Source organism: Lineus longissimus, chromosome 4, assembly GCF_910592395.1.
Source record: "Lineus longissimus chromosome 4, tnLinLong1.2, whole genome shotgun sequence".
NCBI lineage: Eukaryota > Metazoa > Nemertea > Pilidiophora > Heteronemertea > Lineidae > Lineus > Lineus longissimus.
Window position 1 is genome coordinate 455436 of NC_088311.1, and position 14276 is coordinate 469711.

At 44.3% G+C, this 14276-nt stretch overlaps 1 protein-coding gene across 4 annotated transcripts; it reads right to left on the reverse strand.

Moving 5' to 3' along the window:
- Positions 1–2793: 2793 nt before the first annotated feature.
- LOC135486266 (afadin- and alpha-actinin-binding protein B-like) lies at positions 2794–13245 on the reverse strand. 4 transcript variants are annotated; one of them, XM_064768946.1, is made up of 10 exons: positions 13067–13245; positions 9983–10261; positions 9451–9590; positions 8035–8342; positions 7718–7784; positions 7261–7426; positions 6769–6964; positions 6224–6534; positions 5677–5939; positions 2794–5047 (listed from the first exon to the last, which is right to left on the reverse strand). In XM_064768946.1, the coding sequence occupies exons 2-10, from the start codon at positions 10226–10228 to the stop codon at positions 4837–4839; spliced, it is 1908 nt and encodes a 635-aa protein (XP_064625016.1). In that variant the 5' UTR covers positions 10229–10261; positions 13067–13245; the 3' UTR covers positions 2794–4836. The 4 variants fall into 4 exon arrangements, with proteins under 4 accessions (XP_064625016.1, XP_064625019.1, XP_064625018.1 ...); XM_064768949.1 differs by lacking the exon at positions 13067–13245 and adding an exon at positions 11301–11361; XM_064768948.1 differs by lacking the exon at positions 13067–13245 and adding an exon at positions 10745–10858.
- Between the last annotated feature and the right edge of the window lie 1031 nt (positions 13246–14276).

Here is a 14276-nt window from a genome sequence, read left to right on the forward strand (position 1 = left end):
CTCAAGCTGTGGACAGTGGAGAATGCTATGTTGCACAGCCTGCCGTCTCAAGCTGTGGACAGTGGAGAATGCTATGTTACACAGCCTGCCGTCTCAAGCTGTGGACAGTGGAGAATGCTATGTTGCACAGCCTGCCGTCTCAAACTGTGGGCAGTGGAGAATGCTATGTTGCACAGCCTGCCGTCTCAAGCTGTGGACAGTGGAGAATGTTATGTTGCACAGCCTGCCGTCTCAAACTGTGGGCAGTGGAGAATGCTATGTTACACAGCCTGCCGTCTCAAGCTGTGGACAGTGGAGAATGCTATGTTGCACAGCCTGCCGTCTCAAGCTGGCTATGTTGCACAGCCTGCCGTCTCAAGCTGTGGACAGTGGAGAATGTTATGTTGCACAGCCTGCCGTCTCAAGCTGGCTATGTTGCACAGCCTGCCGTCTCAAGCTGTGGACAGTGGAGAATGCTATGTTGCACAGCCTGCCGTCTCAAGCTGTGGACAGTGGAGAATGCTATGTTGCACAGCCTGCCGTCTCAAACTGTGGACAGTGGAGAATGCTATGTTGCACAGCCTGCCGTCTCAAGCTGTGGACAGTGGAGAATGCTATGTTGCACAGCCTGCCGTCTCAAGCTGTGGACAGTGGAGAATGCTATGTTGCACAGCCTGCCGTCTCAAACTGTGGACAGTGGAGAATGCTATGTTGCACAGCCTGCCGTCTCAAGCTGGCTATGTTGCACAGCCTGCCGTCTCAAGCTGTGGACAGTGGAGAATGTTATGTTGCACAGCCTGCCGTCTCAAACTGTGGACAGTGGAGAATGTTATGTTGCACAGCCTGCCGTCTCAAGCTGTGGACAGTGGAGAATGCTATGTTGCACAGCCTGCCGTCTCAAACTGTGGACAGTGGAGAATGCTATGTTGCACAGCCTGCCGTCTCAAGCTGGCTATGTTGCACAGCCTGCCGTCTCAAGCTGTGGACAGTGGAGAATGTTATGTTGCACAGCCTGCCGTCTCAAGCTGTGGACAGTGGAGAATGCTATGTTGCACAGCCTGCCGTCTCAAACTGTGGGCAGTGGAGAATGCTATGTTGCACAGCCTGCCGTCTCAAGCTGGCTATGTTGCACAGCCTGCCGTCTCAAGCTGTGGACAGTGGAGAATGTTATGTTGCACAGCCTGCCGTCTCAAGCTGTGGACAGTGGAGAATGCTATGTTGCACAGCCTGCCGTCTCAAACTGTGGGCAGTGGAGAATGTTATGTTGCACAGCCTGCCGTCTCAAACTGTGGACAGTGGAGAATGTTATGTTGCACAGCCTGCCGTCTCAAGCTGTGGACAGTGGAGAATGTTATGTTGCACAGCCTGCCGTCTCAAGCTGTGGACAGTGGAGAATGCTATGTTGCACAGCCTGCCGTCTCAAGCTGTGGACAGTGGAGAATGCTATGTTGCACAGCCTGCCGTCTCAAGCTGTGGACAGTGGAGAATGCTATGTTACACAGCCTGCCGTCTCAATCTGTGGACAGTGGAGAATGTTATGTTGCACAGCCTGCCGTCTCAAACTGTGGACAGTGGAGAATGCTATGTTGCACAGCCTGCCGTCTCAAGCTGTGGACAGTGGAGAATGCTATGTTGCACAGCCAGCCGTCTCAAGCTGTGGACAGTGGAGAATGCTATGTTACACAGCCTGCCGTCTCAAGCTGTGGACAGTGGAGAATGCTATGTTGCACAGCCTGCCGTCTCAAGCTGTGGACAGTGGAGAATGCTATGTTACACAGCCTGCCGTCTCAAGCTGTGGACAGTGGAGAATGCTATGTTGCACAGCCTGCCGTCACAATCTGTGGACAGTGGAGAATGCTATGTTGCACAGCCTGCCGTCTCAAGCTGTGGGCAGTGGAGAATGCTATGTTGCACAGCCTGCCGTCTCAAACTGTGGGCAGTGGAGAATGTTATGTTGCACAGCCTGCCGTCTCAAACTGTGGACAGTGGAGAATGTTATGTTGCACAGCCTGCCGTCTCAAGCTGTGGACAGTGGAGAATGTTATGTTGCACAGCCTGCCGTCTCAAACTGTGGGCAGTGGAGAATGCTATGTTGCACAGCCTGCCGTCTCAAGCTGTGGACAGTGGAGAATGCTATGTTGCACAGCCTGCCGTCTCAAGCTGTGGGCAGTGGAGAATGCTATGTTGCACAGCCTGCCGTCTCAATCTGTGGACAGTGGAGAATGCTATGTTGCACAGCCTGCCGTCTCAAGCTGGCTATGTTGCACAGCCTGCCGTCTCAAGCTGTGGGCAGTGGAGAATGCTATGTTGCACAGCCTGCCGTCTCAAGCTGTGGGCAGTGGAGAATGCTATGTTGCACAGCCTGCCGTCTCAAGCTGTGGGCAGTGGAGAATGCTATGTTGCACAGCCTGCCGTCACAATCTGTGGACAGTGGAGAATGCTATGTTGCACAGCCAGCCGTCTCAAGCTGTGGACAGTGGAGAATGCTATGTTGCACAGCCTGCCGTCACAATCTGTGGACAGTGGAGAATGCTATGTTGCACAGCCTGCCGTCTCAAGCTGTGGACAGTGGAGAATGCTATGTTGCACAGCCTGCCGTCTCAAGCTGTGGACAGTGGAGAATGCTATGTTGCACAGCCAGCCGTCTCAAGCTGTGGACAGTGGAGGACACTCTAGTGCAGAGCCAGACGTGTTCACAGCTCATGGAGGACTTTTTTCCGAACTCAGCCTGTCCATCAAGATGTACAAATACCATAGCAAATGAACATTTTGTCAAATGACACTCACAAATCACAGATAAAACAAGAAAGGAGATCGTTTTAGACGATTTATTTACAGATGCCAGGTGACGCACAAACTGTAGTGTAGTGTACCGCACGTAACTAAGTGTATCCTTTTGAAGGGACAATAGTATGTCCAAAAAACGTCACCAGTAAACTCAATATTATGTTAAATAAACAGTAAGTACATGTGTTGGTTGTGCCAGGATGCTGAAGACTTCTGGCAAAGGGAGGCAATTTCAACCTCATTACAACAATTACAAATGAATCCACTTCATTGAATACATGCAGAAATGAATGAAGAGAATCTGGATGGATACGGAGCTTCATGGAAGGACTGAGACTAATCACACAACCTATGGCACTACACGTTATAATATCAACATCTCAACCCTCTTGACTAAACGTAAACAAAGAATCACAGAGTTACTAAGAAACCTGAAATTCTCTAAGATGATGAGATGCCATGGCTGTTTCCCTTCAGGAAGACATGATATGTTTTATTTAATGACTATGTGCAATAGCAAATACTTTGTCATGCAAGTGCAAAAACTTAAATAACTAGTCAAAATCGGATTATTTGCAGCCATTACAAGCTTGACTTCACACAATTAGGCTGTCATACTCCATCACACACAGGTCAAATGACCAAGTGGCCAGAGAGAATACAAAGAACTTGACGTAAAACAAAATCAAATTTTGTCAAAAACTAATGTGAACCTCAAACCCTAAAGCATAATAAGCACACAATACAATAACCAGTATGGAATGTTAGAAGTTATGAGCCAGCTTCACAACGACTGTGGAGACACAGGTACCATGCACACTTTGTCTGTTACATATTTGGCTCTTCACAGATAACAAATTCAGGTACAAAATATCAAGGATACACCACTCCTTTCATTGGTGAATGGACCAGAATGTCCCACTGCCAATGTGAAGCTGGCATCATGGATGGCTTTGATTTATCTTTGCCGAGTACCTTGGCTGAAATCCTGAGACCACTTGTCCAACTCACCCTCTGAATGGACCCAAACACTACTAAGGAGAAAAGTCCAATCCAACATTAGAGGTGCTTGGTTTTACTACTTTGACTGTCGAAGATGTTGATGAGAACAGACATTGGAGAGATCATCAAATATAATGAAGAATAATTCTATGAAAACATAAATCAAGAAACTACACTGTACTTGTGACATACCATCAACCGACATACATGTTGTGCGTCAGTGCAGTATACTGTTTTTGGTCATTCTTTATAAACTTGTGTTATATTAATACTGGTCCACACTCCATTGGACCCAGAGTCAAGTAAGATATTGGGGAGTTGATCAACAATACACCATAAACAATATCAGTGTTACCTGCTCAAAGCTATTCTGAGCGATGGAACTCTACGTGACCCAAGAAAGTACAAAAGTAAAACAGTTTATGATACAGTAATTAGGTTGCATGAGCATACTGACAGGTCAGACAAATAAAATGTGTCCTAATACAATTGAGAGAGGAAGAATCAATGAATCCATTATAAAGTTTCAAACATGTCACTTTCAATCACCAGAAGATACATAAGTCCTCACGATATGAGATTGAAACTGGGGTCAGAAATAGACATGCGACTTCTTTAAAACAATTCATAGAAATGTTGAATTTTATAATTCACTTGAGCAAATTCCATGTATGATAATGAGAAGCCACAGCTGCTGTCAGCCATAGTTTGAGCACATTCAAGTCTAATATACACAGTTCTGTAGCTCTCTGATCCGAGTGAGACCAGAGCAATCAGCCAGCACATGCAGGTGAACAGAATGAATACCACAGGCAGCCAACCTCAGGTGGAACTTTCAATATGACAGAAACACATGTAACACGAGATTGACTGCTTTAAAGAGAGTCCTGTAATGAGTAAACAAGCACTATTTCATTCACTTGATAACAGTAACTTTATTCCCTCAATGCACCATGGTGCTGTAGGATATTCGTCAACTGATCCATCCAAATGTCTATTCTACAATGTCCATTAGCAAGTGAACACTCCCCCATTGTTCATGTGACCAGAGACTCATTGTCCATCATACTAACTATTGCTCTCTGTCCGCTTCTTCTGGAATAATGCTAACTTGAGGTTATCCACATGCTCTGCGACCCGTGTGTTTGATGTCTTTGAGGCAGATCGACTGGCTGTGCTTGACTTTCGGCTCGAAGATTTTCCTGACGATGTCGTGCTGAAGTCTCGTGGGAATGACCGTGGGCTGTTGTTGCGGGAGCTGCTATTAGATGAGCGATTTCTGGAAAGAAAGTTATGACTCTCATCAGAATAAGTTATCCTCTTCACAGATTTCCACTGAAGACATGATAGGACTGGACAAGAGTTGGGATGAAAGGAACCCCCATCTGGAAATTTGTTCAGGAATATCAACATGGCTCGGAGTTTCCAGATCAACTATAATACTCTCAGTCTCAGAGACAAAGTACACAATGCCTTACCCTTTGTGCTGTCAGTGACTGAAGTAGCGAACATCAGACTCAACCTTCAGTGTGGACACTGTGGTCAGGAAGACGATGAGACGACTCAACCTTCAGTGTGGACACTGTGGTCAGGAAGACGATGAGACGACTCAACCTTCAGTGTGGACACTGTGGTCAGGAAGACGATGAGCAGACTCAACCTTCAGTGTGGACACTGTGGTCAGGAAGACGATGAGACGACTCAACCTTCAGTGTGGACACTGTGGTCAGGAAGACGATGAGACGACTCAACCTTCAGTGTGGACACTGTGGTCAGGAAGACGATGAGCAGACTCAACCTTCAGTGTGGACACTGTGGTCAGGAAGACGATGAGCAGACTCAACCTTCAGTGTGGACACTGTGGTCAGGAAGACGATGAGCAGACTCGACATTGAAAGAAATACTTACTCTTTCTGGTCTTCAAGCCGTAACCCTAACGTCCTGTACAACTCGGTCGTTGACGGTGTTGAGTCCTTGAGCTTGGGGGCAGGGGAGAAACATGGGGTTGAGGGAACGAGTTTAGCACCAACATCAGCCACTGGTCCCTTAGTTGATGATGTCTTCCGGATGGAGCTTGTACGAGATGTGGCCTTCTGGCTGGCAGTGAATGGTGTTATGTTGAGAAACTGCTGCTGTAAGAATGAGGCTCGTTCTTCTTCAAATGTTTTACGCTGGAAAATATGATGGAAACAATCGATTAATAGTGTACCAAGGAGTGAGTGTTGCCTCTGTCTAGCCTTCCAAAGTCAAACCCACAGAAGATGAATATCAGAATCAGTTCATTATCATGAAGATAGAAGCCATGTTAACAGCTAGCCAGCTCAAGATCCCACAACCCAGTGACTTCATAATAGCACTGTACTCCAGGTGCTGACCCAGCCTCCAGATGTGTGAACATGCTACCAACTGTGTCTGACAAAGCATCACTAAGTATATGCTAGTGCTTGCTCCTTACCTCGCGTCCGAGTCGTATAGCAGCATCTGTAAAGTTCCTTCTTTCGTCCTCAAAGTTGGCCTTCTGTTGATAGAACAGCTTCCTCTCCTCCGTCAGCTGATTCTTCTCCTCAAGAAGCTCAGAATCGTTGAAGAAAGAACTCGAGAAATTCTCAGTCATGGCCGGGATTTGTAACGTTTGGATGAGTTTCTCTTGTTGTTCAATGATGTCTTTATAGCGCTCCAGTTGGCAATTCTTGTCTTCTAACTGCTGACCTAGTTTTTCTGTGTGTTCTATTGAGCTTGGGAGTGACTCTGGTGAGCCTACAGATACTGAAAAAGGTGAACGTAAGACAGGTGAAGGGACAAAGTACGAATGAAAGTTAAAATCATCTGAAAAGCATGCATCAGATCAGTGACACAAACACACATTTCAAGTAAAGGCGTTCATCTCTTCAGCTGTGACATGAAACTCCTGAACCAGCTGATAAGGCTACCATGACTCTCACCATATCCCCTTCCATCCCCTCCTGGCAGCAACCCCCAAGTGATAACCTGACCACTTACATCTCTTCCTATACGACCCTCGGACGACTTCCTTCAGGTGGCGACACTTCTCCTTGAAACTCTTCTCGATTCCTTCCCTGACCATATCCACAGGCATATTGAAGTAGCCCTCTGACAACTCATCCACTGATTGGGATGTTGAGACACTGACTGCATCATCATCTTTCTCAGATACTATGGTGCTGTCCTGCAGCAACTGAAATCACACAGGAAGACTTAGTTGAATGTAATACTAATAGAGAGAATAAGTCACCTTTCGAACTGCTTTCACCAGCTACCACAACCCCACCATTGTACTGGGCAACCAATTACACCCGACCTCCTCCTGGGAATCTTCTTCAACACTGCCTCTCTGTTCTGCCTGGAAGAATCAGGCACCAAACTAACAGAACTCTCAGAAGACCAAGAGCAGGTAAAAAGCAACTGCTGACAGGAGTCCATCTGAGCCTTTGAGATGCCATGCAGCTTACTAACATCCCAACACCTACTCACCCCTGGTTCTGACTTTAGCGGTGATTCAGGTTGGTGGTTGACGACCGAGATGAGTTCTCGCTGCAACTCGCGCAGACACTGCCTTAACTGATCGTTCTCTACCATCAGCTCCTTCTGCTTCTCCTCGTAGTTCCCGATGATGAGACGGTACATGTCCTCTTCATGTCTGAAATCAAGTAGGCAGGTGGTATCACTGATGGGGATTCGAGAGTCAAGTTGATAAAATACACACCTAGATAACTTGGCACACATCACTGCTCTTCAAGCATTTTGTCATGTGATGAGGATACCAAATCATGCGGGGAAGCCTACACCTCTCTCTATCAAACAAGGAACAGGTTAGCTTGTCTTATTGGATGTCATCTTCTTTACCACTTCTCCACAATGCAAGAGTTTCATGCATGTTCAGCTCTTCGTGGAGCCAGTGACAGCAGTCGCGTTAACAAGCTTGACTTACTTTGAGCCTGTTTTCCATGTGCCTCTCTTGCCATCAGATCGCTGGAGCGAGTTCAAGATGTCCATACCTGAGAGAGAGAGAGAGAGAGAGAGCAAATGTGTTAGCACGAAGAATAGAATACCAGATGAGACAAGTTCAGTGACTCATCACGTGCTTGGCAGACGACAGCCGAGTAAACCGGAAAACATCAAACAAGTCGTCATATGAGGAGAACACGGCAAGGATGCCTTGTTAGATAATCAGCACGGTGTTCTTTACTCCTTCAGGACGAACTTTGGTTCAAACTATAAGAGTGAGTAAGAGAGCGATGATGGTACCTATTCTCCTCTCCTGGTTCTTGTCTGTCAGCTGCTGATGTAAGCGCTCCTTTAGTTTATTGATCTCTCTCTCTTTCTTCTTCTGGTCATGTTTGAACTGAGCGTCACGATGCGCGATCACAGACAGCAACCTCTTCACCTCATCTTTCTCCGCCTTGAGTTTGTTGACCAATGATTTGTTCTTGTTGAGGACTTGTCGTTCCTTCTCTTCGAACCTTCCAATCTCTCTCTCGTACTCCTTACAGGTCTCTTTCAGTCGCACCGTATGCTGCTGAAGGTGATCAATGTCATTGTCTGTACGCTGTTTACTGGAAGGCAAAATGGCTATCATTAAACTCTTTTCGCTAATGACTGATGGTTGCAAATACATGCAGTTTCAATAACTTGAAGGCAACATAGAAAATACAGAGAATGAAAGAAAAGCTACGTAGATGGACTCCTTTTAAAGAGAAAAGGCTGTTATGGTGACAGTGTTCTGCTTACTGCTGAGGGAGGGTCAAAGGTGACATCCAAAGAACACATTGATATCCCAACTTTTCCAAACGAAATGTGGTACCAGAGCCAAGCTTTACTCACCGCCCTTTCTTCGAAGGATGCTTTTTATTCGGCATACTAGGGATCTCATTAATGCATGATGCAATCAGGTAATGCATAACAGTCCTCACAGACATGATGAAAGTTAGGAGGGCTAATTTTGTTGGAAGCAGTAAGCACAAAGTTTGATAAACACTCCAAAATGAAAAGAGAGCAGACTGACTAGTCGCTGCTCCTTCTAAGAAATAATCCCCAAGTGAGCTGACTGAGACAGCAGGGCAGAAACAATGTCCCAATGTAGTCCTTTCCAAAACAACACTAGACCAAAACCAGCAAGATCCTCTGTCTAAAAGAAAGTGACTTAGTTATCAGGTATAAGATGAGTACCTGGGCTCATCGGATGGAATGGATTACCCAGTGGGGACCAAAGGATGTTATAAGGGGCCATGTTTATTGGGTGGTATCTCCCAAGGTGTCATAAATCTATAAATATAAACATATGCTATTGGTAACTAATGCTAAGAAAAGATTAATGACATAGATTTAAAGCATTGCTAATCTTACTAATTACTCCCAGGCTAATTATCTTCCATTGTCACAGTAAGCACTCAAAACTTGCTTCCAGCATTCTCTAAGCTTGGCTTGTATCACTAACCAAACAAGCCAACTTGCTCAAACTCATTGTTTTAAAGGTGACCCATTGTGATCATAGGAGTGAGCTCAGGATGTGATCTTAGCACATAACTCCCCAACAACACAAGGGGCAGGTGGCCAACTGCTCAGCTGAGAACAAGACACCCAAGTGATTGTTTATTTGTTACTCTTTGCCTCTTGCTTTCACCGTGGACGTGTGGGTGGAGGAGGAGGCACTGGGCTTCTTACTTTGTTTCTAAATCCTCCCTAATTCTGCTACTCTTCTGGTGTAGCTTGAGTAACTCATGCATGTTGTTCACCATCACCACCATATCAAACGTGTCAGAGTTATTCTGGTACATGGACTTGAAGCCTACCATCGTCAGCTCCTGCAACAATCAAGAGACGTTATAAAACTCCCAATAATAAGTACAAATTTAGGCCGATGAAGACTTTTTACAGGTTGGGACCAAGGCATGACATGCCAGATGGCCATCTCCCGGCCGTGGTGAGAAAGCTATGACCAGGGCCGTGTAGTTGGTCAAACTGGTTGTTGAGGTCATCAGATGAGAAAAAAATGAGGTGAAGCAACCATAGCAGGCATTTATATATCGTTCCTAAAATTAGGATAATCCAAAGACCTGCTATGGGGGATACGAGAAGGTTGGTGATGGCACTGAAGAAAGGTTCTACCAGACTGTTGTTTGAAGGTCAACATCAGCCCTCAGTGAGAGGCATAAGAAGTTGAATGAGAGAGAGAGTCAACAAGCAGTCTTCTCACCTGGTTCAAATAAGCCACACACTGGTCGATGTTGTCCCTTGTACAAAACACATCATCCATATTCATATAATCCTGTTTGCTTTTATGTGGTGATGGTGTGAAATGCAGCTCATGTATCCCGGAGATGACGTCGCCGTTCCTCTTATGTGCAGGTGTCTGAGACTTGGTCATGATGAGGGAGAGGAATGCATCCTCGCTGCTCCGCGACCTCAGGGCAGTCCAGTCTCCCATCCTCTCTACCTGCATCGAGTGCCAGCGGACGACTAGTTACACATCCAGCTGAAATAGTGAAATGACAAGATGGGAGAAATCAAAAAGACATGTTTTTGCTCTTTCCCTATTTTCAAATTGCAGAGCAATCTGCCAGGATCAGCACTGCCACTGATTGAATATTCACCCTGCAATCTACAGCATAGATGTTCTAAACGAAATGAGCCAATGTTAGTATTGAGGCAAAGCCACTCGTAAATGAAGCAGAAATATACATACTCCGAGACAGCCTTCCACCAAATCTGACACGAACTTCATCGCAACACGAAGAGGAGTTAATCGATTTTATTGCACATAAAGCCCTGCATTCACGAGCCATGAACATCACTAAGCACTTATTTAGTGGAATATCCGACTCAAGCTTCATGAGAATGAGGGATATTCCCACGTTGGGTAGAAGAACAAACAAGTCCTGAACTCTTCCGGTTTCAAATCAGGGAACAATGAGGAAAACAAACAGTCACGATGAGACATAAATCAACATAAACTGACCTGTTTCACAAATGATTGATTCTCATGAAGACTGATCTTCAATGAATACGGAAATAATCACAATCCAATAGACGATATTGTGCAAACTAGAGGCCTACATTGTGTGCTATCCTGTGGCGATAGTCCAATTTTTCTAAGTATGGCATGTAAATGATAAAGATCAACATGTGCACAACGAATGTACAGATGAAATGCCAATAAAACATCGACATGTTGACAATAACAAGTTCACAACAATGTGTACCATTTAGAGTTCAATAATTTTGAGCAGCATAAAAGTTGAAACTCAAAATCAAAGCTTTGGCAATAGCAATTAGCACGTTCACCGAGTGGACTGATCCCATGCTAAAGGAAATGGGATCAGACGTAAATGTACAAATGTTACCAAAAGGATTAGCCTGCAACTTTAAGAACAGTACACTCATATTACAACACATTGAAGATTTCACATGAAAGGCAAATTTTTGGTTATCCTTTCTCGATACACCTTCATTCATACAGTTAAAACTTTTAACAAAATCCCGAGGCTTTTCATGTACACCTTCTCCTAACTTACAAATCACTGAACAGAAGATGTGTCACTTTCAGCATCCTAGTATCAGTCTTGTGTGAAGGAAGGATCTGTAATGAGACTAGCACAACCAGGACCTGTCCAATTTACAAACCAGTCACCTGAATAAACCAATCATACAGCTATAAAGATATACTTGTACTGATGTCACTTAGAACTGACTGACAAGACAGAGACAAAGGTCATACTCTTGAAACCTTTTAGCCATTATCCAGGCGATTAGCTAGGTTTCAAACGCCGCAGGTCAAAAGAATGGAGCTTCACCTCACGGGTCTGTCGATACGAGGAGTTAATATTAGGTCGATGCGTAAACAATCACCTCGAGAACAGGAGGCCTGTGGTGTTGAACAAGCAGTATGATTTACATGGGAGCACTGCCACAATCGAAGGAACAAGTGATTGTTTAAAATGGCATGATTGATAGAGTGCAGTGTAGTGGGAGGGTCATCATTCAACTGAACTCAGGCCTAACTACATGTAAGACTTCATGGCCCAGGAACTAAGTTGCACCAACCAATGCTCCCTTAGATGAGCCATGTGGAGACTTGGACTCAAACCACAGCCACACTAACAGCACGAAGTCTCCAGATCATGCCATTTGTCTCAGAAAGTCAATGTCACAAAATGATGACACAGGGACTGAAAAAGATGCCGCCCAATAAATGACAACTGAACCAACAGTAAACATAACCTGGGGCTGTTGATCAATACGAGGAGGGATAGATCACCTGGAGATCAATAAGTAATGATAACAGATCGTTTCCCATCGGCAATACCCCATGAATAAACTCATTAGCTATGAATCATCAAACCTTCAACACACACAACCTGTGAATCATTTGTAACTACAAAACTTGGCAACACGACGTACAAAGGTGATGTCGGACTCTTGATGCAAGACAACAAATAGAGTCTCCCCAACGGAAAGCACAAGATGGAACTCTCCAAAGGGGTTCACTGTCTGTTGGGCTTGCCAAGCTCACCCAAAACTTTTTTTACAACCAATCGTCGATTGACTACAAAATTCAATTCAATGCAGTCTGTAGGATAATTCAACCATCCTCTCGCAAACGGGGCCTACAACACATTACTTCTCCTTACGCACTGGTGTAGGTACATGTATATGTATCGAGTGAAATGGCCTGATATTGTCAGGATGTCATTCAACAGGCTTTTTCGAAAACAATTTGCTCAAAACATGTTGAGACTGCTTACAAATCACTTACTACAGTGACTTATTGGTCTGATATCGCCAGGTGATCGGCATCCACATGTGTACACACATGGAACTTGCTTCTTGAGAAACATCAACAATATTCTCAGAACTTAAAGAAGGTGAACCACATTCTACGCGAGTCTGAGATATGATATGATGGCAAAAGCCAAACAAACAACAGACTGCTGAGATATTTGTGGTCGATTATTCATGCAACGATTTTCTCAAACTTTTTTCCATACATTTTTTCACTTTTCTTTTATTAAAACTAAAAGAGGTCTATGATGTTTTTATCGAAACTGGCTGCGCTTCCATTCTTACAAATAACACAACGAAGGTGACGTGTTTGGCAGTGATTAAACAAGATCTATTCATGCAGTGTACATGGTGCATGGATGCAGAGAGACTACTGACCAATTAATTACTATACTAATGATAGTAGCCTTTAGGCCTATGGCTATAGGACTCGCCACACATCTAAAAAAAGAACAACATCACAATAAAACGTGTAATAAATTTTAAAAAACGAACTTACCATTTGCAAAAGAATACAGCTAACGTGTCCTCACATACATAGGCCTTTGCTCATTTCAGACGTTAATAACGCATTCTTTATTAATGACAATAGAAAATAAACGACAGTTTTGTTGGCATTTCACACAAAAATTTACAAAACTTTCAAACAACTTTGCCGATTTAGTTCGAGCCGCCCTTTTGTATTTTTAAACCAAACAAAATTAGTTTTTGAGTATGATAACGTATCAATCAAGAAACCATTGAAAACCATTTAAAAAATAACCATGCTATTTTGTTAAGACGATATTCATCTGTCACATTTCAGTAAAGTTTTATTAAAGTCTAATTGAGATGGATTGGCGGCTAGAATTAAAGTTTGTACCGTATGGTGTCGCCACTGAGGTCTCGTTAGGTCTCATTAGGGAGTTTTTCCCAAATGTACGCGATGATGACGTGCCCCATTAACAGGACGTAACATCTATTTTAAAATGCGTTTCCAAAGTGAATGCATGAGGACAACCCATTTGTGTCGTATATCACTGGAAACGCACAATTCCCCTGATTCTGCAGGATGTTAAATCGGGCATTTTGTTTCTTTAAATAAATCATAAGCGTCGCATTTGCTCCTAGCTCTGTTCACCATCCCAAATGGCAATATTGCCAATTGGGCCAGACAATCACGAAAAACCCCAAATATCATACTTTTCTTCCTGAATAATTCTTACAGTGACTATTCTTCCATGAAAGACAGTTGGTTACGCTACACAAAAAAAAAACCGAGGGTCAACAATTGAACTTTTGAGATATTTTGAATTTTGCACAAATCAGCGAAAAACGCACCAACTGGCACTGGACGGCATTTCAACACGGGGCCGACGCACATCCCAAGTTCAGTGTACACACACGTCGGCAACAACAGTAAAATGCGTAGTTTCTTGTTAGCCGCCTATTGAGTAGCGCTCTAGGTTTCAGAAACTCCAGAAAAACATGTCTTTGCCAAAACAACTGCTGAATCAACACTGACATACTGTGAGGACCGAGAAATCAATGATTTTAGGAACTACGGTGGGGGCGCATGAATAAAAAAAAACAACTCCCTAATGAGACCTGAATGTGCTACCTCGAAAGAATCCAACAAGCAGTCTTACAGCAACTTCGTGGACCAGAGTAAGGCCTGGAAGAATTTCCTAGCCCAGTGCAAAAGAGTCGCAGAACCCTTAGAGCAGCAA

What these genes read in the sequence shown, in the direction of transcription:
- LOC135486266 (XM_064768946.1), bottom strand. Translation starts at nt 10,228, where the DNA reads ATGCAGGTAGAGAGGATGGGAGACTGGACTGCCCTGAGGTCGCGGAGC. An exon ending in GAACCAGGAGAGGAGAATAG is followed by an intron (nt 7,785 to 8,034) that starts GTACCATCATCG and finishes TCTCTCTCTCAG; the next exon opens with GTATGGACATCTTGAACTCG. An exon ending in CTATACGACTCGGACGCGAG is followed by an intron (nt 5,940 to 6,223) that starts GTAAGGAGCAAG and finishes CATATTTTCCAG; the next exon opens with CGTAAAACATTTGAAGAAGA.